Consider the following 26,470-nt stretch of genomic DNA (forward strand, 5'->3'; position numbering starts at 1 on the left):
AAGCATATATTCAGGTTTGGCGTTAAAAGTCGTTCAGATACATACAGGTTTTTCAATCCCCATGAACTGTGCAGTGGTAGCATGTTTTTAAAAGGCTAAGCAAGAAACCTGTCTTGTTCAAACACGTGAATGGCAATGAGCGTCCTATGGATTTACAACGTCTTTGATATAATACGTGAGACGTTTCGGTGTAGCTTCTAACACCGTTATCAAGTGATGATAACGGTGTTAGAACTCCCCTTGTTGCTCATCACACAGACTCCTAAATGCCACTCCAAGAAGGTATCAAACACGTGTTTCGTCTTTTCAAAGAATCAGTTTTCGTCTCACACAGTCATAAAAAAAGAATGAGGTCGCACCATTCCCCTTTCTTATAAAACGACGCACTTTGCAGGAACGACCGTATTTGCTTTCTTGAAACAACAAGAAGTGAAATCTATATATATTACTTCACTTATAATTCCTTCTGGTATTCCCTTGTTAATAACCGAAGTCCAATAATAATTCAGCCGGGACAGGCAATCTATTAGTTGTCCTTTAAATATTCATTGTCTGCAGCAGAATGCATTGTGGTAACACTGTCGTTGACACCAACCCGTTCAATCAACGTTGGGGAGATTAATGTCCATGTGTGCAGCAAAGTGTGGAAACACAACCGCGGCAAGCCCGACTTCATTTGAATGTACACACACAAGACGAGTCGGCAGTCTACGACCAACGTGTGATGGAAAGGCAACGTTACCACTGTTTCACTATTAGCTCCCTTCTACCACGCTACTGGCTCTTTACAGAGAGTGAAATCACATGCTGATCTTCTTCATCAAATGGAAATTGAGGTTACAAAGGAGCAAAATGGGACGATAATTACTTGCATGTCTCACAGTGTTGTGAAGAGAGTTCATCAGCAGTATCATTAATCAAGTTTCCACTTTCTTGGACGTGGATGAAGCTTGCAGGAACCACACTGACAAAATTGACCAGTAATTCATGGCCTTCAGATATGATATATGGTTGCTGGCTTGGTACATGGTACTGTTGTCACGAGTTCTTTCAGTAAATAGCAACGACGAAACTTTTTCCACTTTGGTTAGAAATTGCTGCTTAAAGCAGTGTGTAAATATGTGACATAATGAGGATGTGCTTGTTTGACATCGTATGTTTTGGGCTCGATATTTTTTAGTTATTATGTCCGCGAACCTGTGCACGCAACATCGGTTATCAAAGGTCCTCACATCTACATGTGGTTTAAATAGTCCATGGACAAGCAAATGTGTCACACATGAAATGCTACCTTGGTGTTAACCTGATTTATAGTCAGAGCTTGTAATACTGCTGTTCAAAATGTCAGTGGCCCGGGTTATTTCTAAATGCAGTTGACTGTTTGAAGGTCTTAGTCTGTAGTGCTTGCTAAAATGTTGTAAAAGCTGGGAAATCAGACTGTTCGACTTGATTGACTTTATTCACTAGAAAACTGGACGGACGAGGAGTCATTACTTCAGAGCAATTTTCGAGAAGCCAGCATGTGTTTGAGATTGTCCAGACAAGGGGCAAAGGAGGAACATTAAGGGAAATACATTACAAATAGATAAAGATAGATAAATTTAGATGTCAGTGGACGTGCGGGCACTAGGTAATGAAATGCAAAAAAATATCACTGACATCTTTGTGTGCATAATCAAACAACTCGACAGTCAGTGGCAAGTCTCTAGGTTCATTTTATGTTCCATTATACGTCAGTCGTTTTTTGCGTTTCACCCCAAAATTGGGGTAGCCAAGTGATATGTGGTTAAAGCGTCCGCCGGCCAGAGTTCGATTTCCCAGATGGGTACATTATGTGAAGCCTATTTCGTGTGTCCGTCGCCGAGATATTGCTGTAATATTAATAAAAGCGTCTCAAAAACCCAACTCCAATGCACGTTGAATATTGTCACCAGTAGAGATAACATTGTTGAGAGTGAAAGCACGACTTCGAAACCCAAGCAAAAACTAAATGAGGGAAAGAGCGGAGGAAGATCGTGATCCTGTTTACGGTGGGTCGTGAGGTGCACACTCGCAACAGCACTGACCCGCTCATCCAGCATGAACATTCTGTACACTCAGTATCTGAATCATATTAATTCCCCTTTCACATTTTTTTTTTTAAAAAAACTGTTTTTCTTGAGTTTTTTATTCCTCCAGAATATTTTTATGGAAATTCGTAAAAATCTTGCGACCAAACACAAAATTTGCTGTGGACTGTGTAATAAATCGAGTCATTTCATGCTATCAGTCATTAAATGTGAAGATGATCATTATTAGATGATCATTATAATTATGTTGCAAGCTTGCAAAATATGTCTTTCAAAGGTTGCAAGTATGTCAGAAGAAAATAAACAATCTTAAACATTTCTTATAACAGTGAAATTTTAACACTGAATATCCAGGGGAACATTAACGTTCTGCTGAGTATATCACGATACGTTACAAACGTCAACGTTCTGCTGAGCATATCACGATCCATTACAAACGTCAACGTCCTGCTGAGCATATCACGATACGTTACAAACGCCAACTTCCTGCTGAGTATACTAAGATACGTTACAAACATCAACGTTCTGCTGAGTATATCAGGATATGTTACAAACGTCAACGTCCTGCTGAGCATATCACGATACGTTACAAACGCCAACTTCCTGCTGAGTATACTAAGATACGTTACAAAAATCAACGTTCTGCTGAGTATATCACGACACGTTGCAAACGTCAACGTCCTGCTGAGCATATCACGATACGTTACAAACGTCAACGTCCTGCTGAGTATATCTCGATACGTTACAAACGTCAACGTTCTGTTGAGTATGTCACGATACGTTACAAACATCAACGTCCTGCTGAGTATATCACGATACGTTACAAACGTCAACGTCCTGCTGAGTATATCACGATACGTTACAAACGTCAACGTCCTGTTGGGTATATCATGATACGTTACAAACGCCAACTTCCTGCTGAGTATATTAAGATACGTTACAAACATCAACGTTCTGCTGAGTATATCACGATACGTTACAAACGTCAACGTTCTGCTGAGTATATCACGATACGTTACAAACGTCAACGTCCTGCTGAGTATATCACGACACGTTACAAACGTCAACGTTCTGCTGAGTATATCATGATACGTTACAAACGTCAACGTCCTGCTGAGTATATCAGGATACGTTACAAACGTCAACGTCCTGCTGAGTATATCAGGATACGTTACAAACGTCAACGTCCTGCTGAGTATATCAGGATACGTTACAAACGTCAACGTCCTGCTGAGTATATCACGATACGTTGCAAACGCCAACGTCCTGCTGAGTATATCATGATACGTTACAAACGCCAACTTCCTGCTGAGTATACTAAGATACGTTACAAACATCAACGTTCTGCTGAGTATATCAGGATACGTTACAAACGTCAACGTCCTGCTGAGCATATCACGATACGTTACAAACGTCAACGTCCTGCTGAGTATGTCATGATACGTTACAAACGTCAACGTCCTGCTGAGTATATCACGATACGTTACAAACGCCAACTTCCTGCTGAGTATACTAAGATACGTTACAAACATCAACGTTCTCCTGAGTATATCACGATACGTTACAAACGTCAACGTCCTGCTGAGCATATCACGATACGTTACAAACGTTAACGTCCTGCTGAGTATATCTCGATACGTTACAAACGTCAACGTTCTGTTGAGTATGTCACGATGCGTTACAAACATCAACGTCCTGCTGAGTATATCACGATGCGTTACAAACGTCAACGTCCTGCTGAGTATATCACGATACGTTACAAACGTCAACGTCCTGCTGAGTATATTAAGATACGTTACAAACGTCAACGTTCTGCTGAGTATATCACGATACGTTACAAACGTCAACGTCCTGTTGGGTATATCATGATACGTTACAAACGCCAACTTCCTGCTGAGTATATTAAGATACGTTACAAACATCAACGTTCTGCTGAGTATATCACGATACGTTACAAACGCCAACTTCCTGCTGAGTATACTAAGATACGTTACAAACATCAACGTTCTGCTGAGTATATCAGGATACGTTACAAACGTCAACGTCCTGCTGAGCATATCACGATACGTTACAAACGTCAACGTCCTGCTGAGTATGTCATGATACGTTACGAACGTCAACGTCCTGCTGAGTATATCACGATACGTTACAAACGCCAACTTCCTGCTGAATATACTAAGATACGTTACAAACATCAACGTTCTGCTGAGTATATCACGATACGTTACAAACGTCAACGTCCTGCTGAGCATATCACGATACGTTACAAACGTCAACGTCCTGCTGAGTATATCTCGATATGTTACAAACGTCAACGTTCTGTTGAGTATGTCACGATACGTTACAAACATCAACGTCCTGCTGAGTATGTCACGATGCGTTACAAACGTCAACGTCCTGCTGAGTATATCACGATACGTTACAAACGTCAACGTTCTGCTGAGTATATTAAGATACGTTACAAACATCAACGTTCTGCTGAGTATATCACGATACGTTACAAACGTCAACGTCCTGTTGGGTATTTCATGAGACGTTACAAACGCCAACTTCCTGCTGAGTATATTAAGATGCGTTACAAACATCAACGTTCTGCTGAGTATATCACGATACGTTACAAACGTCAACGTCCTGCTGAGTATATTAAGATACGTTACAAACATCAACGTTCTGCTGAGTATATCAGGATACGTTACAAACGTCAACGTCCTGTTGGGTATATCATGATGCGTTACAAACGCCAACTTCCTGCTGAGTATACTAAGATACGTTACAAACATCAACGTTCTGCTGAGTATATCACGATACGTTACAAACGTCAACGTCCTGCTGAGTATATCACGATACGTTACAAACGTCAACGTCCTGCTGAGTATATCACGATACGTTACAAACATCAACGTTCTGCTGAGTATATCACGATACGTTACAAACGTCAACGTCCTGCTGAGTATATCAGGATACGTTACAAACGTCAACGTCCTGCTGAGTATATCAGGATACGTTACAAACGTCAACGTCCCGCTGAGTATATCACGATACGTTACAAACGTCAACGTCCTGCTGAGCATATCACGATACGTTACAAACGCCAACTTCCTGCTGAGTATATCTCGATACGTTACAAACGTCAACGTTCTGTTGAGTATATCATGATACGTTACAAACGTCAACGTCCTGCTGAGTATATCACGATACGTTACAAACGTCAACGTCCTGCTGAGTATATCAGGATACGTTACAAACGTCAACGTCCTGCTGAGTATATCATGATACGTTACAAACGTCAACGTCCTGATGACTATATCATGATACGTTACAAACGTCAACGTCCCGCTGAGTATATCATGATGCGTTACAAACGTCAACGTCCTGCTGAGTATATCATGATAGGTTACAAACGTCAACGTCCTGATGACTATATCATGATACGTTACAAACGTCAACGTCCCGCTGAGTATATCATGATACGTTACAATAAAACGTTCAAAACAAACGTGCAAGTTTCTTAAGATGTGAATCCTTTCCTCGTATGCATGCGCATTCCCTCAGGTCCTCGGTGAACTGATCTTAGGTCGATGCTCGGTAAAGACCTACACAACCCCCTGGACATATCTGTCCTGCGATTATCTGTGTATGGTTTCTTAAGTAACACATGTACGAATACAGCATTCAGTTACGTAACGGCCCCCAGACATAGAGTTTTATCCGCGATTGATGTCCATAAGTGCATGAATGATCAGGATTAACATAGTACCAAGTGACATGGGTTTAGCTCGCCGGTGTGACCATGTATGAAACTATTCGCTGAAAATTGTCTGCGAAGTATTACATATGGCAAATTAGACCTAGCTGGCTTGACGGAGATCATGTGGATATTTAACTCAACGTTGACTATAATGGTAAATTATAGAATACGTAAATCGTGTCTTTTTGCCATCCGTAATCGTTTGAGGTGACGTTTGAGGGGAACTAACTATTGCGATAGTCTGTTGCATCCAACTACTGTAATTGTACTGTAAATGAATTGTATAGTTTATATTAAATAAACACAAAGCAGTATTAGTCTCTTTTGATAACTGACATGAAACCCAGCCCAAGTAAAGACTCAGTGAAGCTGAATGTCACGTGCCATTTTACTTCACCTATACCGTTAAACAAAATCTGATTGTACAACCTTATGCAAATTTAAATCTATTAAGTTTGCTTTCCTCTGCCAGAAACGCGCGCCTCCCGATCTCAAACAGCTTCTTGGTTTCAACCAATCACAGTCATATTATCAGCCTCAGCCTCTCGCGTGATCTCAGAAAGCTTCCAGCGCAGGCCTTGATACATTTTTCATTGCTTTGACAGCGCTAGCACTAGATGTAGTGTCTAATATATAATTCCAGAGTTGCTTTCCATGCACCGATACATTTACACTTTTTGAAGGTGAAGGTAAACAAGCAAACATTGATAAAGAGAAAACGTTCAGTTGCACTGACTGACAATTCTGTGTACAAGGAGTTGTCACATCATCAGTTTCCTATCCAGGAGAAGATGGTGTCGTTAATGGTGCGTCTATGTTTTGTGAATGTCATTACATGAGTAACCACATGTCACTAATGAGAGAGTGACCTTAGTTGTAAGCCTCATTTAGCATTCCAGCAATATCACGACAGGGCAAACCAAAACTGGACTTCTCAAATTGTGCCCGTGTGGGAAATCAAAACCGTGTCTTCGTGTGGCGAGCGAACTAATTCACCACTAGGCTGTCTGACTGCCTCTGTCACTACAATACTGTTGTACAAAGTTTACAGAACATTAAAGGGTTTGTTACCTAGTTACCTGTCAAAAAAGTTTCTCAGGGATTGGCAACGTATGATTTCGTTATCATGGTACTTTTGATCCGTCTCATTCGTGTAGAAAGTGCTTTCTTGAGAACAACTGACATGACAAGGCATATGTTTGTGACGAATGAAGCCAATGTTTCAATACATTACTACCTTTATGCAGATGACGTTTTGACGGGAACATTTTCATTACAAGCTGACGTTTGTGTCTGTCGGTATTTACTAGAGCGTATACTGGTTTATCATCACAATTATATTGCAATTATACCATGACAGGACATTCCTGCATGGTTTCTTATGATCATTTCTGATCATTTCAGGAATGTTAATTGATCGGAATAATTCCACATACCATACGTGTTCTGAAAGCTTAGGGTAATAATATGAAACTCGTGAAAAATCTATTCTTTTAGTAGGCATTTCTGAAGTGATGAATGAATGGACGAATGTGTTTTTGCTAACAGCTACCTGGATAACAATAATGGCGACGCTGTGGTATAGATCCTGGTACCAGTGTCAGCAAATGCACTCTATATGTGTGTCGCGACTTGAGATTAGTGATACCCGTTGTGTTGACGGTTGTAAAACGTCAGAGATGCTGGAAACACATAAAACTGCAGTCATGGTAACTCATGTGATGCCGTTTCAGATGCGCACCGTCTTACGTGTCACTGTCTCTCACATTCAGGTAAACGAAAGGGTGAGCCAACACAATTAGTTTGCTTAGCTTATATGTGACACTTTCAGTGCAAGTGAGCGTTAGTGCATAATACTGCTAAACACATATAAGATGATCCACGACCTGACAAATGACCCCAATTTGCATACTTTGGAACGCCCCACAGAACGATCCACTTGAAACAAGAGGGAGACAGGTTGTCTGATAAATATCGAGTTCATTTTCCCCGTGCGTTTCACGCATGAATTGTTATAGCACACTCGATTTGGGTACAATCCCAACGAATTGAATCAACACAATATACTGAGCAAATATGTTTAGGACCACCGATCCATTTCACGAAGCAAATGACATTTTTCTGGGTTTTTTTTAACAAAATTGTTGAATATCTAAAATGCTTGTCAATGCCCCAATCATCTATTTGTCTTCGTCTTAACTAAAGGTTAGCGTCGAATATCAGTACCTTATGCCTGAAATTGCAGTCTTATCATTCGAAGGAATATGCGGTGATGATTTCATGTCACGGTTAGCATGTATTGCACGTGCATAATCGTCAAGCTACCTGTAGCAGCCAAGTGTACTCGCCCAATTCGTTGTACCGCCTCTCTTGTCACAAATGCGTTTAGTGCGCAGGATCATCTAACATGTGTCTACCAGTAGTGAACCAGACTGAATCTGGACGATGGCATCCAACATTTGATGCCGTAACTACATTTCAGAAAACTTTTATGAACCTTTTGCGCATTATCTGTACGTAGTCGCAGATACAGTGTCCTACAGTGTGAAAAATGAAACCTCTTTAATCTGGACGATGAAGACCTACAATTGTTAAAGAACCAAATTTCAAACATACGATTAAGGAACGCGGGGATGAACCCTTTGTACTATATATAAGTGCACTCACAAATACGAAAATGTGTAATACATTCTGTAAAATGGAAGCTCATGAATCCGGACGGTAATTCAACTTCTGTTTAAAGAACAACCTGTCAGATGAAGAGATAAGGACAGCCTAGGTGAGGCCTTTCCACAATGTATCGAGACGCCCCAGACAGAGGTGTGGCCGGATTAACAATGTTCGCTAACTACTTTCAGGTAGACGAGTCCATTAAATGTGGCACATCCCGATCTGTCATCCATCTTCTTTTGTGTTGGAATGACTGCGCAATGACCATGACACTGGGCTGAAATCGGTCAGGCCATTTTAAATACTTCTGATGAGCATATACTGGATCATAGGTTTTGTAATGGATCTTTCATCAATACCATGTCAATAACGAGGGTACTTCAATGTTATGTCCTAATGAATAGTTTCTCTCATGTCATATGATTATAGCTAATGGAACATTAGATAATTGAGCTGCGAATTACAAAGACCCGCATTACGATAGTGAACACTCAGAGCTGGCGTCTACAAAGCCATTGTAATGACGTTACTCCTTGAAGACATATATACAATGATCTTTGGCAGATGCCATGATCATCCTCCACGTTTCAGCATTTGCCGAGCCAGGCGGTAACTGAAAGTAATTTGTGAGTGTACCTGACTTTGCCACTACCACGAGAGTAGCCCCTGGGCATGAGTTGCTTTATTCCTTAATATCAAGACACGTTTGGTTGTATACATTGTCACTACCCTTTCACAACAGACTAAACTCAGCGAGATGGCCTTTCGTCGCGTCGTGTTCGTGATTCTGCGCACAGAGTCATGCTTCCTGAGAGTCCATTAACAGGGATAATTATGAGACAGCGTTTTGTATTTAGACAGCATTGCCTTATTTCCTCATCGCTACAGGAACTTTTCATTTCTATCACAGACTCTTTCTGTAGTGAACCTGTAGTTTAGACAGTCGTGGCAAGGTAGACCTCTCCGAGTCATTATCGTGACAGTGTTTCTTCAAAACTGACTGAAGGGCATGGCAGCAAATGGCGCCCTCTAACAACACTGAATGAGAATGATCAGCTGATTTAGATCCGTTCTGCTTATGCTAAATTAGATATTGGGTCATTCTTGTGGGTTGACTATCAACCAGAGGGTGGTGAATAACTCCGGGGTACTATGTAACTTGATATGTTAATAACGGAGTGGCACAAACAAGCGTAGACGTACAGAGGAATTGCATTCTACTTATATAGGTCAGTTTGCATTAACTAGCACGCATAATTCATTCATTTAAAAAGTGAAACTTCTGAGATAGGTGTAATGGGAAAATACAGCTGTCTGTATAAAGTCAATGTCGTTTCATTTAATGTTTTAAATCAGTTGTACATATGATGATATTCATATTGGGTATTAATTCAATGAATAGACATTAACAACACGTTAATAAAGTAATAAAGGTGAAATTTTAGCTTAGTGTCCGAAAGCTATGCGAGGAGCGAGATAGCCAGACGAATTTTTAAAATGTTTAAAACAGATAAGAGCAGCATCAAACGGAAGGGACTGTGTGACTTTAGTTTTACGTTGCAATCAGCAAGCTATATATGATAATAATCGAGTGTAGACCAGACCAAGTGAAGGACGAAAAGAATGTAAGTTTTTCTTTTCCTAGCTAATTAGAACACTACTGGTAGTCATGTGTTATTTCTAATGAGAATATTAAGTGTGTAGCGACTAATTACAATATAAGTAAAATGTCAATTAAATTATTATTTGAATACCATTGCTAACTAGAACATTAATTAAATGCCATTGCTAATTTGGTCCACGACTGAGCAGTACCATCTTGAGTTTCTGCAATCATCGTCGTGCAATTCCAGCAATTCCAGCAATTCCTGATAGTGAAGATAGGGATCAGTGTTACACACGGGTGTCATTTAGTCGGATATAATAATAAATAATAGTTCATCATTACTGCGCATAACTCCATGGATATTTCATGCTCTTAGCGCAGAGTCCAAGGGTTCACTGACTCATCACAGAATGCTTGCTTATACAGATATGTTTTGAGTCTGGATTTAAACAGAGAGAAAGTGTCACAGTCTTTAATGTATGGCGGTAACTGATTCCACTCAGTCGCAGCTGCACATGAAAAGGATCTAGGTGCATAGGAAACTGTTTGGGCAACTGGGATAGTCAGCAAATGTTTGCACTCTGATCTCAGAGGTGGAGCCGGGATATATGATACGATGCAGTCACGGAGATACTCGGGAGCATCCCACCACAGACATTGGTACACGAAGCACACCATGCAAAGAAAAAAGAAGCAAAAAATAAACCGAGAAAAAAATCAAACCTAATAAACTCCTAAACGCCTCCAGCAGATCGGGACAATACACAGACTGTTATTTCATTTAGTGGTGTACATTCCAGTAGCCTGATTTTGAGACTTTCAAGGAAATGCGTTTCGTTTGGATGTTGTAATACGATCGCCAAGAACTACCTCCGTAATACCCCTTTATGTCCTCAGGAACTGAGAGATAAATTAATTTCATCAGTGAACTGAACATTGTCAAACCTTCCGTTGACGATGCAATAATGACAGAGCGTCTATAGATTCCACAGTAAAAAACATGGACATTGGGTGTAAATATTGTACCGGTTTTAGTAAGATATTCAGAAGCAGAGACAATATAGATTTTCATTATTTCATGATGGCCGCTGATGTAGCAATCTCACTGTGTGGCACGCTTCGCCTCGCGTGCGATCAACTACCGAAAACGTCAGATTCTTTATTAAGACATGTCTGGGGAGTCCAGTCCAAAATGACGAACCTTGATGACCGGTGGGGACCTGTGCACGATGTAGTCTGACATTGTCATCTTGCAGTTCATGTCAGGTCTAGAGCATATATATAACAAGCACGGGTGTCAAATGCCATCACCACATGACTGGCCAATCATCTGTCCATTACCAGGAACTGAATCTCAAAGTTTGTGTTGCACCACGGTACTACGGAACCCCACACCGCTATCAATGTCAACATTTGTCGCGTTGACATAGCAGTCGCCGCGACGTGGCTAACAACATTTTCTACCATTTGTGAATTGGAGGAAAATCCTTCATTCTACTAGTATTGCCAAGCTTACTCCACTGTTTGCCGCCCAAGATAAACGTAAAGAGTCTCAACCTTTACAAGTCGCCTTCCCCTCACACTGGTTCAGTGAGCCGGATTTAAAGGTAGATGTTAACATTCGCTTCCCTCTTACAGCAGATTGAAATATATTGCCTCGAGCAAATTGTGTTAGGAAGCGAAAATGTCAAGGTCTCATCTTTAGGCCTGCATGTCCAGGTTTCATTGCGATCTCTTCTTTTTCATCGGTACTTGTCCCACAGGCAAAAGGCTGCACATCTGATTTCAAGCCATATATTCGGTCATGTTAGGATTTTGGTGGTGTTGTAACTGTATAGAAGCTTTGGTGAGGCATTTTGTACGTTCACATAGGCCTTGTTTCAAAAACTGTTGAGCGGGGGTTTATGTTCGTGACTGCGGGCGCACGTACTTAGGCTTTAGTGTACAAGCGCTTTAAGGCTGTTTATGGATGTTATGCGATTAGATGTTGCGCTTACATACATTATTGTAAATCTCCGCGATTACATACATTATTGTAAATCTCCGCGATTACATACATTATTGTAAATCTCCGCGATTACATACATTATTGTAAATCTCCGCGATTACATACATTATTGTAAATCTCCGCGATTACATACATTATTGTAAATCTCCGCGACAGCTACTTTCACGTATCTACGTCCACAGTTTGCTGTCAGAATGATATAATCAAGTAATCTTGTCGTCTTGACTTGACAAGATGACTGATGCTCGCCGATGTCCAGATATAGCAGTCACTGAACTGTGGCACAAATAATCAAATATGTATTGATCTTTTCGACTTTCGAAAAAGGTGTCTGTCGTGTCTGTGACCTGTCTGACCACGAGTGTCCATTATCTGACCATGGAAGCAAATCTGGTACTTCGAGTGGTAATGAGGTGACCACATGCCCCTGTTAGTATGACCAGGGCAGAATGTTTGTCGATCATGTGTAAAGTCTTGTATATTTGTCGGATGTCAAACTTACTAAGTCAATATCTACCAGACAGCTCCGTCAGATTGGAGATTTCATGCCATATGCAATATTTGCAAAGCCCGAGGTATTATTATTTATGTGAATATCATTACTTCAACGGTACTATAATGGTGCTCCAAGGTTTCACCAGTTCCACGAGCAGTAAACGGTGAGACGTTGTATGACTGTGGCGTCTCCACCCACATTCAGCTAGCACGTGGAGACAAAGCTAGGCATGCTGATTAAATCATTCTAAATTATATATTTAACGTCGACCATCAGAGAATATCCAGCCGCTGTTATCTGAGTCCATGCGACGCTCAATGCAAAATGATTTTATGTGAATTGATTTTATATGAATAAGAAATCAGTTAGGATCCGATATGTTTGGAAGCAGTTTCTAAGATATCACCGCTACTTTCACAATATGTCATAGCTCGAGCTGGGGCAGCGCACTGGTGATAACGTACGTTCGTCACGCTGAAGACCCGAGACTCGGGTTCGATTCCCCACATCTATACAATATGATTTGTTCACTGGTCACGAGGATAACATAGGTTCATGTACCCTCAATGTTTGTTTATGTTCGATGGGCTCGAAGGGGAACATAAATAACATCGAGGAAACATCAACTCATGGGCCTCGAAGGACCAGTGTTCTTACCAAACACCTCAATTTGAATCGTTTGAAGCACGGGTACAATTTCTTTTAGCCATGATTAGATTTTGGAGAGAAGAAAAACGGATTTAGATTTAGAGTTCTCTCCCTTTCATCGATTTGCATTCGCAAAACATCGGTAATTTCGGTACATCATATGTAATTCAATGGTATCCGAGATAAGGAAATAATACCAAATGAGTTCGGCATTCCCAGCGGGCTACATCCAAAATAACAGAAGACCACACTTCTGATCAGAAAAGGACATACATGTGTGAGGCAAGATAATGTGTAAAGTCATATTGCTGGAATGTTGCGTGAAGAAGCGGCGTAAAACTAGAGTTACTCACTCACTGGACAATAGCGAAAGGTATTTGTTGCTTGACACTGCTTCTGAGTACCTCTAATGACAGCATGTAAACAGCCTTCTACTCTTAACGGGCAACCCAGCGAATGTCCGAGCTATTAACGAGGTAGTTTTCTATCGATTCCGTAGACGCCTGTCGTCTTGTTAATGTGATAGCGCACACCTCTGCTGTAGATGACGATTGTGCGATTGTGAGTATCATGATGCCGACACACCCAGTTTAGGCGTAATGAAATCAAACATGTGCAACATGTCAATCAAGACCTTAAAACTAGGGTTCTATGGTATAGCCTAGTGGTTAAAGCATAACGCTGTGAGAAGCCTATTTCTGGTGTCCTGTGCCTTGATATGGCTGTAGTATTACTAAAACCGGCGTAAGACCAAACTCACTCCCCAAGTCCCAAGCCTCTCCTGATCTTCATTCTAAAGAATACTGAGGTATGAGAACCAATGCATGTTTGCAGATCATGCAACAAGATCTTTACACGACAGTAAAAATCTAATTCCCTGTCCGCGGTTTCAAGGACAAAACTAAACTTACTCAATCACTGTACAATCAAGATGTCTTCATATATTATTTCAGAGTAAATACATTTTTCTCGAACGTCTAAACACATACAAGCGCGTATACGATTTCCCATGAGTGTTCTTTAAGGACGTGTATCAATACGGCTTAAATAGTAATACTGTTATTCCCATTCGTGCAGTGTATCAAATAAGGCCGGCCCGAACATCCGAGACCGGCAAGATATCTGACGGACGTTCTAAATTTACAGCTTGCCATTCCAGTGGTCTGGTGAAGAAACTTCCACACATCTGAGTAAATTCGCCATATCTTGGTTTCTGGACTGGTTGAATCCATTAGGACTGGTAAACATTTGAAGTCTGTGGTTTTGACTTATTTCATCCACTGATTCATGCCTCCAAAATGCGCAGTGGAATCAAACACAGTGAGCCACTGACTCGTCATTGATCGAATTGTAGCGAATCCGGCTCAGGTATGTATCCTGTCAAATAGCGAACCTATATTAATATTACACACACACACACACACACACACACACACACACACACACACACACACACACACACACACACACACACACACACACACACACACAAAAGAAAACAAAAAGAATGGACAGCATAAATTGAAATACTTTGTTTGTTACTTGGTAGTACAGTGCCGCACTCAGCTGCATTAGTCTTACAGTTGCCTATATGCCACACGAAACATACTGGACAAAAATGTTATATTGGTATTTGTATGAGTGATAATTTATCAGTATATGAATGAAAAAGTACACCATTGTTCATAATTTCAAATTTTACCTATGTCACCTACTACTTTTGTCCAGTATAGAGTATTGCATAGCGGCAGCATCAGGGCTAGTCTCGAATACACGTTGGTCCGTAGTCTAGATGCTTGAACCACGTCCGGACATCTACCATCACTTTCATACAACTAAAGAACCAGCGGCGTTTGTCGCTTCATATGAACTAAAACGTATCTAATACATTTCGCTTTACGTTTTGATAAACGGAACTGTCAATGATAAGTTTTCTATCTAGTACATTGTACATAGGTAATATCTTATTATATGTATTAAAGGAGTGTAATGCTGTGAAGTGTGGCGACACAGGTGTGTAAGTAGTTGATGTGTGATTGAATGTATATAGACAATAGGTTCATGATATTCACAGTATTGCTGTGTACCCTTGGTACAAGCCACATGTCCAGATGAAGTGTGCATGAATGAACACCAGAAGGAGAGAATGAGTATGGTGTTACGTTTCCTGTAGCAATATTACGGCGGGGGACACCAGACACAGACCTCACACATTCGGTGACTTCAGCATAGCGAACGGACGCTTTAACAATTAGGCTATTCCAACACCCCAACAACAGATGGAGACACAAGTATTTCTTTGATGACGTTCACAGGGTACTGGTGCATTGATTTGACATGCTGCTTTTCAGATAACACTGGCAACATTCAGTCACAGATTGAATACACCATGCAGTTGTATATTGTCTAATGGAAGTACTAGTTCCTTACTTTTAGTACATTAATTAACAATATTTCTATCAAAGTTTGCTTGTTTATATATACTGATTTCATTTATACTCATTGTTATCAGTGTTCATAAATATCTACAATGGGAACATCTACATTTATGGAAAGGAACATTGGCGATTAATCCGGATTAATATGCTCTGGGGGAGTTTAATCACGAGGTTCCTGTTTATAGATAACGTGAATGAGGCTGTTGCCCTACGTTAGTGAGTGAGTGAGCTGTGGTGGTCTGTAAATAATCGAGCGAGTCTTGACCAGACAATCCAGTGAACATCATTCTGTGCAATTAGGTTACGAAAACATGTGTCCACAGAGTCAGCTAGCCTAACAACTCCATCCCATTAGTCGCCTCTTACGACAAGCGTGAATAACTGAAGATCAATTCTAACCCGGATCTTCTGACCTAAGAGCAAGACATTACAGTGATCAGGAAGATGGGGTCTGGATAAACCAACACATATAAACTGTGTGATGTGAGACACGCGTTCGCAAATTGACATCATGAATCACACCATCTTTTCTCACAGCCCAACTCCCAAAGGATTATATTTTTACCGCAATACAGATAAGAAATATCGCCCCAGAAGCGAAGGTCAAATGAAGGCGATCCCAGCCGAATCCCCATTAACGATTTGTCTAGTCATATATGTGTCCCCCGTCCCCCCGGAGCAATGTCAGTAAATAGTCAGTAATATGCTAGGAGCGGACCAGCTCGTGTTAGTACACTATAGATATGTGATCGGCGGGGCTAATGCCCTGGGTTCCACTTCGTAACCTGTAATTACTGATGTTGGTTGTATTTGTCTAGGGGTCACATGGTCACTGACAAATGCGAACACCCGTTCAGCGGATTGCCGCTGATTGATGATTGTTCTTGCTTTTGGATCTCGTTCAAATATGGCTGTTACCCCTCTTGAAGGTGACATGGGTTGCCGAAAAGCAGATGGCACCACAGTTTCCTGTGTTGACTTACTTCCTTTTGTGTGGAGGAATACTGCTAGTCACCAGGTACGATTTCCCTCTCCTTTAAGCTAACACACCATGACACATGTACGTCTTTAAGGCATCGTTTGTTATACCACATTTCTGGTACCTTTGTTCATTAATTGTCTCAAATGGGTTGTGGGCAAACATATCTCCAGTGACCTGCGATCCAGTAGTAATTGTTTTTGTCAGAACATCACAGGATTAGAAGACTTCTGAGTATATCTCATACCACACACATTGTAACTAATTTTAAAGAGACAGTTAAGGTAGCTTACATGTCTTAACCGCATCCGATGTCTATGAGCAAGCCGAAATACTTCCTGACCAATATGACGTCACGCTGCTTCCGTGTCGACAATTTAAATTCATGTGGGTATTTATTGGTTATAACGCATCATTATTGTGTAAGGTTACTCAGTGAACCCGAAATGGGGCGGTACATATGCCGAACCTCCAGCAATATTATATTCTTCGTAGTACCGGTGTAAAAGAGTGCCATTCTCAAATCAAATTGGAAACAGGAAAATGTACCTCTCAACTTCATAGGAATAGTCCGGTTGTAATGTTAGTCTACCCCTAGTATCAGATGTTGAGTGGTATCTATCTTTAGCGACTTGCCGCGAAGCATCTGTAGATGTATTTCAATTCTCTGTTAAATGTTCTCTGGCTATCTTCTGCAGTAAGGATATAAATGTATTACTGAAACTCTCAAGATAAATATCTGAATGTAAATGTATAGCACGACTGTTCGTGATCCTCCGAAGTCGTGTATTGGATCTTTGAGGCTATCTATTTGAGCTTGTGTGTGAGTATAGTTCATATACTGCAACTCACAGCAATCTATATCAGCTAGTGTGCATGCATGTAATGCATCATGTTCATTTCAGGTCACCAGCTGTTAACCACGTTTACGTTCATGTATGTCGCAACCGTTGAGGAGATAACGTGTTTAGCCTTTGTAAGTACGATGCTTCACAACTAGAAGAAAAACACTATGTATAAAAATTCGTTAATGATATTAAGTGACATCGTTTCGATCTCTTTACGTATGTGTAGTATTTAGATTACTGGCTAGTACTACCAGTTATTTTTCCTCTAATACATTCAACCGAAGTAATTGCTCGCGGAATGGAATGTATGTCAAAAAGTAGCGGCATTTTATTATCTTTTGATGTCTGTTGAAAGAAATGTCACGACTGAGACATCAATAACCGAGATTCGTTTACCAATATCAAATATGAGAAAATTAATAAGCTTGGAACAATAACAATGTCGATATTGAATCCCAACTTAGGAGGCCAAAAGGACACATAGTCTGCTCGGAGATCAGCAGGTAATAGGGGTTCTATTCCCTGGTCACCTAATTTCAAAACGGCCGTTAATTTTGGATATTTCGTGTTTCCCTGTCTGGACAAGGCATCAGTCCATGTAGAGTTTGTTATTTGTTCTATGATAATAAACTATCAATTATATAACGCCCACCTCCAGAGCATATCTGCTAACAGTGGATAGTACAGTGCATTATTATCCCCGAGAACCCATGCTGCCTGATAGGCGATAAAATATAATAGTCACATGATTTATCCCACCGGGTACCCATTTTTCTGCAGGCTATATATGGTATCTGGGTTAACAGTATATATCTGTATATAGTTGTGGCAAACACCATCAGCCAAACACTGACCTGTATGCACCTCGTTCCACACGTGCATCAATGTTGAATATGATGTGTTGAAGCCATTCTACTGGGCTACATCATTACCCCCTGCTGATTCTGTAGACTTGAGACAAAACAACACCAGTCCTTGACAACACATAGGCTAACTGTGCAACTTCGCCAGCTGTAGGCGCCTAATGTCGTTCATGGCGTAAACCCAGGCAGCACACACTGTCACGTTACCACTCACTCAACAGCTTCAGCGTCCATCAATATAAACGGCAGGTGAGACACAGATGATACTATTGACAGCGATCGTTGCGTGGTGTCTGTCGGTACTGGAGACAAGTAAATCACCGGAGTATACATGGTATTCACAACTAAGGTAAGATTTTGAAGGGCGGGGGGGACACTTTCTGTTGCGTGATGATAACTGATTACTGTCAAAGATCTGACAATTGTGTATGGGAATTATCCTCGTAATAGCGCTAAGTTTCAAGCTATAGTCAAGAAGTACTTTTAATGCTTACATATCAAGTTTCGTTGGTATGTATACATTCGAGGCAAGAAATTATGTATTCGACATTGCCAGATAATAAGAATAATACCAATATGGATTTCGCGAGCGTACGAGGTTTTATTGTAACCTTGAAGTTTTCGATATTTGACGTTAAGATAACAAATGAACATGCACTTGTATACAACTCAAAAGACGTTTCAAAATTTGTTTCATTTTTTCGCACAAGCAAAGGAAATATGAAAAATCAAAGCAATATTTAGTTGCCATATAATGTGCACTCAAGTTTATACAAATATAATACGTGCAACATTTGGCATAAATGTAAGTGCAACATATGTGGTAACTATTACCAACATCGTTTTGATATTGACAAGCTGTTTGTCTGTAAATAGGATACTCATTCGCCCATGCTTGCTACAAAGTACAAAGTAGTGAGGTAAAGCATACGATACCAACTGCATCATTAGCATCTGTTTATGCATGGTTAGATACATCAGCACTGTTTACGTTCATTTTGATTAATTTTATTGAAATGTGCTGGGTTGGAATCTGCCCCGACAACAGCGTGTACTAATATTTGATAGCTCAGCTCGTATACTGTCAGCCCCTCATGCCTTAATTCCACACATGAGTCCCATGTCTTGTGCCAGCTACAGTTTTGACATTGGGTAGCTTATAGTCGGGTTTAAGAGGGGTGCAGGTGGTGCGCACTCTCCACATTTGTCCTTATAATGTAGTAAATGATCACAGAAGTCTCGTGAAAACGAACTGTGCACCACACCACCCCCTCTCTATACCTTGCACCCCTCCTTTATCCAAAAGCTGTTTACCCTGGGTCAAGGATGTACATGCATATGATTTTATAATATTATATAAAATACAATACAACTGTGACGTCAAGACAGAAGTGACGTCATAACAGTCTGTTTAACTGAAATCACTTGTCCCTGTAGCTACACGATTGAAACATGTAGGAGAAGATCTGTGTTGTGTTATTATTTCGGAAACTACTTCTTATATATCTACAACTGCAAACATATTCTCTCTCTCTCTCTCTCTCTCTCTCTCTCTCTCTCTCTCTCTCTATATATATATATATATATATATATATATATATATATATATATATATATATATCACTCATCACTCATATATGTATGTATAACTGAGAAGTAACGTTGAACTGATATATGTTGAGAACGTACATCAATATGAGACTTATACCGACTTCTACAGCTCTTGGTCTCGGTTTTATTTTCCCACGACAGACGTCTCTCCTTTGCGTATTCTATGCCCATCGGAATCAGTAGTGGCGGTAAGCAGCCTTATTATTGCACATATGTTATATATTTATTGAATTAGGGAGCTATCCTGTATATCTCGCATACAACCATAATACCTGCCTAGTTTCCGTTTGACAGTGAATTGTAAAACGAGATCAATGTGGCCTGTTGTCCTGACCAGCTGTTCTCATCAGTGTTTAGCGATATCGTTGAAGTGATTCATGTTAAGCGGTTGTAACGCAGGCTCGGAGTAGCAGATGTCACAGTAGACGAACATTTACATAGACCCCAGGCCATCACCCACGCGCACGCACGTACGCACACACACACGCACGCACGCACACATCAGCTTTAGATGCTGATATGTGACCCCAATACCAAAGTGGACATTATTCAAATCGAAAAGTGTAACATACTTAGCAGTTCAATCTCCTTCAACGTTGCCATCGACTGTTCCCTCCAAACGCTGCTTCATCTCTGCAACAAGACTTATATTTTAATGTCACTGAGATTTTATATATGTTCAACAAATGATAAGGGTCACCCTAATTTTCGATAATTAAGTATTATATGTTCATGTATTGAGTTATGATCCAATACCATGATCCAGATAATGCTTAAATATTGAATATGTATCTTTATCTTTTTTGTAGGGGAGGGGAGGTTGAATATATACATACTAGTTCAGTGGTGTAGAGAAGGGAAACTTGTCAGACCACGTGAGACGTGCCTTCTAGTCTTCAAATTTCACTCGATTGCTACCTTTACATCACTTCCAACAATAGTGCTGGCGGATATACGGTGGACTCGTAATATCCAAACATACCAGCACACAATTGTACACAATGCAAACAGTCCCCTTGACGTGAAATCTTCCAATGTAATAATAGCAGTATATACGTAATTCTGTCAGGGAGACAGTGACCCGATATACAAAATGTGTACCCTGTTCAATCTACTGTTATGACATGGATGGACGTGATGTTACCGTTAGCAACCATTGTAAATACCAATACATGAGAGGGAGAAATGTTCAAGACAGGATACCTATTCGTGTCTGCCTACACTGATTTTGAAATAAAAACAATAGAAAATTCCAGCTCACATCATAAAATAATCTACCAGGAGCTTATTTCCTGTGTTCATGTACATGTGGTTTCGTTCTGTTATCGACACCGAAGTCCTGTCACACTTTGACGATTTAGCCGGTGTATGTTGCCGTATCAGTCTCTCTTATACCCTGGTATACACTGAGCTATTGATATTCCCTTCAGTGTTGGGCGTAAGCATAATGTATTCATAACGAGATGGACGTATACATGGCGTATTAGACGTATACATGGCGTATTAGACGTATACATGGCGTATTAATAACTTATATAGAACGTTTCGATAACAGAAACCCTACACCAAGGAATGTTTAGCATGTTGACCTTTGTCTCAAGCTATATTCAAATAAGAGCTGTTAGATACTGGATTAAACGTATAAGAATTAATTCCTGATTATTGCTTCCCCCACCAAAGTTAACAATAATTATTATACTGGATAAACGTTGAAAGTATTCGTGGGCTTCAGATGTGACAAATATGTTATTATCATGCGGGTTTTCGTATGTATGTATGTATGTATGTATGTATGTATGTATGTATGTATGTATGTATGTATGTATGTATGTATGTATGTATGTATGTATGTATGTATGTATGTATGTATGTATGTATGCTCTAATGATGCCCCATAAACATAATATAATGTCCTGATATTATTAAATCTGTTGCCATTTTCATAAAACATATGATGTCCATCCGTAAATCACATGTAAAACCATAATTTCACGTGACCAATAGTTTTAATAGAGCATCTTCAATTGTACACTGGGCCACTGGGTTGTAACTACTGAATAACACCTGTCTGTCTGTCTGTCAAACAATATTCCAACAGCCTCAGCCTTTAGTGTTTATATAGGATGGAATCGAGTGTACTCTGTCTCACGACTCACGGTTTGACGATAGGATTAAAACACTCGATTCTTCAATCAAGATTTCAAAACGTTTGAAGGTAGACACGTGAACGGTATTCTCAAGTATGACCCATCGGCAGGGTTTCAACTTTTCAAAGCCACTTGCCACAGGTGACGTTTACAAAGTAACTTGTCCTGACTAGTTTTCCACTTGCCCTGACATCATAATGACATAATTATTTTGATGTAAATATGAAAGAGTAGATCAACGTGGTACTTGCGTTAACATTTACTGGACTATTATTGAGAAGTGATACTAGTATATAGCAAATACAGTTTTTAATCGATGTTTGAAACCGGTAGCCGAAATTGTCTAGTATCCGACGGTCAGATAAAATACGACTATCTGATTGACCGAAATGATTGACTGACTTGTCCCGGGCGTCGGACAATGAGATTTGTCAGTCCCTGCATCGTTGACCAGAATGACGACGGACGCAATTCCTCTTTGTACTATATTTTCCTGTAGTTCTGCGGGTGAAATTATTGACTAGCGTCTGTATGTGTATATGGGTGCAAGCGACTGGACAGGATACGCGCACCTTTAGCTACCACTTGGTATCATCGAGTTTGACAGTGGCCCATAAACACTTGCTCGCGATCCAGTCAAAACAGTACTCCATTCTTCTTTTCTGTATGGAAATAATAGTTATCCAAGTTGGTCTTTTGGTAGCATGGCCGTTGGCATTTTACACAATCTTTTTCTCTGTTGTTCATCATTGTTGTGCATTGATTGTCACAATTTCCTATTCCGATAACGCTTTGATTATCACTCATCTGACGAGGCACCATGTGAGCATGTACCAGTTTTAAAGTCATAACGCTTCATTGAAATATCATCCGATCTTTGGAAGAAAAGGCACGTACAACTGTTTGCATTCCGACACAGCTTCAGGCTAATATTTTTAAACAATGCACACAAATGGATCGCTGGTGTAGTGTAAATATTTAAGGTTACCATTGATCAAGTGAAAGTGTTTGCCCAGTTCTATGTTCATGTTTAACTTGGAAAGCAGGGAAAGCGAGAAAAGATTAAAAATGGGATTCCATTGACTATTGTGCTACTGCGTCAGCTGTTAATTTTTGACATTTAATTAAATGCATATTTATTTGCATATGGATAACTTGTGATATGATACTTACGATATGTTGTTTACGCTATGATGTGGGTTATTGCCATGTGTAGCTGGAAGCCCCTTCTCATGAATGAATTGAATGATGTAGATGTGTGTCAGGTTGCATGTTTATTTATTATATTTGGTAATGCATATCGCGGGGATGATACGTTTTCGCCATGACTCTAATGTGTTATGTTTACAGTCTTACGTCTATGGAGACGTTCGACACGTTCACTTGGTATTGTCAGTAAATAACACAATCAGTTACACCGACGAGCTAGGGTACACCACGAAACAGGGAACCCCGCGAACTATTGGGACACCACGAACTGGGGGCAGCACGAACTATTGGGACACCACGAACTGGGGGCAGAACGAACTATTGGGACACCGCGAACTGGGGGCAGCACGAACTATTGGGACACCACGAACTGGGGGCAGCACGAACTGTTGGGACACCACGAACTAAGGACACCACGAGAGGTGTCAACGGACCAAAACGAACTAAAGCAATACGAAATATGAGGGAAGTATTGTGACGCCACGACCTATGGGGCACTACCAACTGGGGACACAACTAAAAAGGGGACACGACTAAATAGGGGACACGTCGAACCAAGACGATATCTCAATAGGGGACTCAAGTAAATAGGGAATTCCATGACACTGGGAACAAAACTAACTAGGGAACACCACAAGCACACAGCTAAATAGGGAACGCAACTAAATAAGGGACACAACCAACCACATGTAAGTGACACGAGTAAAAAGGGGACAGCGAACTAAATGTAGGGGGCGCGAATAAATAGGAGATCACCCGCAAAGTAGGGGGCAATTGAGACACAGCGAACTACAGGACAAGGACACGACGCAAAGCTGATAACGTTCTGATAACGTAACGGGTGATCACTCCCTCACTGTCTCCCGTAAAAGTTCAGTGTCCCATTCTGTTGTCACATATGGACGGTATTACCTACAAAAGTTTTAATGTTCGTGTTCCTTTTTTCATTTTTTTTCATCTCATTTACATCACATAATTATTACTGGTTGTTTTTTTTTTCTTTTTTTAATTACATATTTTCATCATGCACATTTTTTAGGTTCCTTCATTAATACACATACAGTGCAAGTATATGCTACCATGACGCTTGTATAGGTTTAGGGATTGCAGAGCCTGATTACCTTCACACACTTTCATCTCAGCTGGATGTTTTGTTGCAGGAAATGAATATCACTGGAACGTCACACCAACTGACAACCCAGGGTCCAAGTAAAGCACTGTTCAAGATCGACTACGACGCATGGCGACAATGTAATGAGACAGTGCTCCAGAAGCCATACCCCGATGACGGTAAGGCTTCTTCCGTATTCACCCAGTGATCAACCAGTTGCAACAGTGTTACCTGTTTTTAATGTGGGGTGATGTAATTTGACATGTGTGTTACCAATTAGTGCTTACGTAAGCGCCACTTTGACCAATGCTAAAACGGACCTCCCCGGGTAGTACCAGTAGGCGACATTACCAGACCATGTGTGTGCAAACAGCTGTAGTGAAATAACACGCGTACGATAGCCAGTGGTAGAGCGGGAAGCACTGACACATTTGTGTCGTTGGGGTGTCGTTTGTATATCCTATATCAGATGTGCCACGACCCAATGAAAAGTCACAGTCATGTTGATCTTCTTGGATTCATTTTGGTTTTCGCCCCATTCAGATTCTCCTCAGCTGTGTAGACATCAATGTCTGCATATTAGTAGATGGCAGTCACAAATTTCTTAATTTTTTCACTAAACTCTGTTACAATGTGCAAAAGCATCCGCGCATTTCATCAAATATACTGCTATTAAAAATGATACCGTTATATTTGAACATTCGTCCCATCAAGTTCCAGGGTAAAAAAAAACAAATGACAAAAACTATGCCTCGTAACAAGCGGCAGGTGGTCACGACCGGAGGTAGGAGCGGTATTAAATCTAAGCTAACACAGTCATGATCAATACCAGGCCTTTATACAGGCGAGACATAGGCGGTGCGTTGACGTCATCAGTTGACTAAACACAGCCTTGGAATGCTGTGTTCAAATATGTAGCAAAACTGGGTTAGCTGAACTGAGCGTTAACTTCTAGTTCCGCAACCTTCCGTAGGTGTCGATCCATCTCATCCTCAACGTGGACTGCTTGAGGAAGGAGTCGCGGTCTGACAAAACAGATGGCAATGTCAGTACAACCATGTTAATCTGCCCTAAATGTCTCTCATACTAAAATATGTAGGCGGGCATCATTCTGGTGTAACGTGATGTTGCAAACCTCCTTTGTACAAAGGGTGGAAAATGATTTCGAACCTGGAGTCATCTGTGAACGGTATACTGGTGAGCTTCTGTTCTCCGGACCTCACATGCAGTCTACACCAAGTTACGCGAGTCAGATGTGGACGTGGACGCCGGTTTTTGCTGTAAGTCGGGATACATGTGGGTCAGTCACTAACTGGTCACAATGAAGCATTCGGTGCTGTTCATGTGTCACTTTGGTATGGATTCCGTAGATCCACCAACCGAACGTGGTTATCGAGTTGACATGACAGTATCCAGTGCCCTGCTGAAGATATTCGCTATGGTAGCGTCATTTCCTTGGATTCCCAGTGGCATCTAGGAATGGTGGGAGGTGGTCCATCTCATCACGCTGCCACTGAATCTAGAAACAAAGTCACAAGCAGTAATCACTTCACAATCATTGTGTGCTGGACACATTAAAAAGCGGCTCCCGCTGCGAACATACATATCCCAGTTTTATGTCCAGTGTATGCACGTTCAAATTGAGAATTACAACATAAGCATGTGTGGAAAGGTGAATTTTCAAACTTCAGAATAGATTTATTTTGAATTAAACAGATATAAATCAATTTCAAGAATTTGTAGTCATTTCCTCGAGCGACTTTGTAACATCATTCGGAGTCATTATTCTGATCTTAATGTCAACGCGACAGTTTTTTTCGCTGGCAATGTACATGCATGCATTTCAGAAATAATTGATGACGGTTCAATATGCTCTTACACTTTCAAAATACAAATCTACACAGCTGAAGATGACAGTGAGTACATCTATCCTTTGATCATCCTCATCAAATTCAAGGATTGCACACGATTACACCGGTTATTACAGGGAATTCTTGGAATACTTTCTAGGTTAACCGA

At 40.6% G+C, this 26,470-nt stretch overlaps 1 protein-coding gene across 4 annotated transcripts in view; it reads left to right on the plus strand.

Annotated features, from left to right (window-relative positions):
* The window catches only part of LOC137256345 (calcitonin receptor-like), a 172,151-nt gene that overhangs the window by 92,786 nt on the left and 52,895 nt on the right, over window positions 1-26,470 (plus strand). For all 4 annotated transcript variants that reach the window (XM_067794125.1, XM_067794122.1, XM_067794123.1 and 1 more), the window contains one exon: window positions 24,501-24,630. In XM_067794125.1, coding sequence (XP_067650226.1) covers window positions 24,504-24,630 — 127 coding nt within the window. In that variant the 5' untranslated portion in view covers window positions 24,501-24,503. The remainder of the gene's footprint in view (window positions 1-24,500; window positions 24,631-26,470) is intronic.

The sequence above is a fragment of the Haliotis asinina genome, chromosome 11 (assembly GCF_037392515.1).
Source record: "Haliotis asinina isolate JCU_RB_2024 chromosome 11, JCU_Hal_asi_v2, whole genome shotgun sequence".
NCBI lineage: Eukaryota > Metazoa > Mollusca > Gastropoda > Lepetellida > Haliotidae > Haliotis > Haliotis asinina.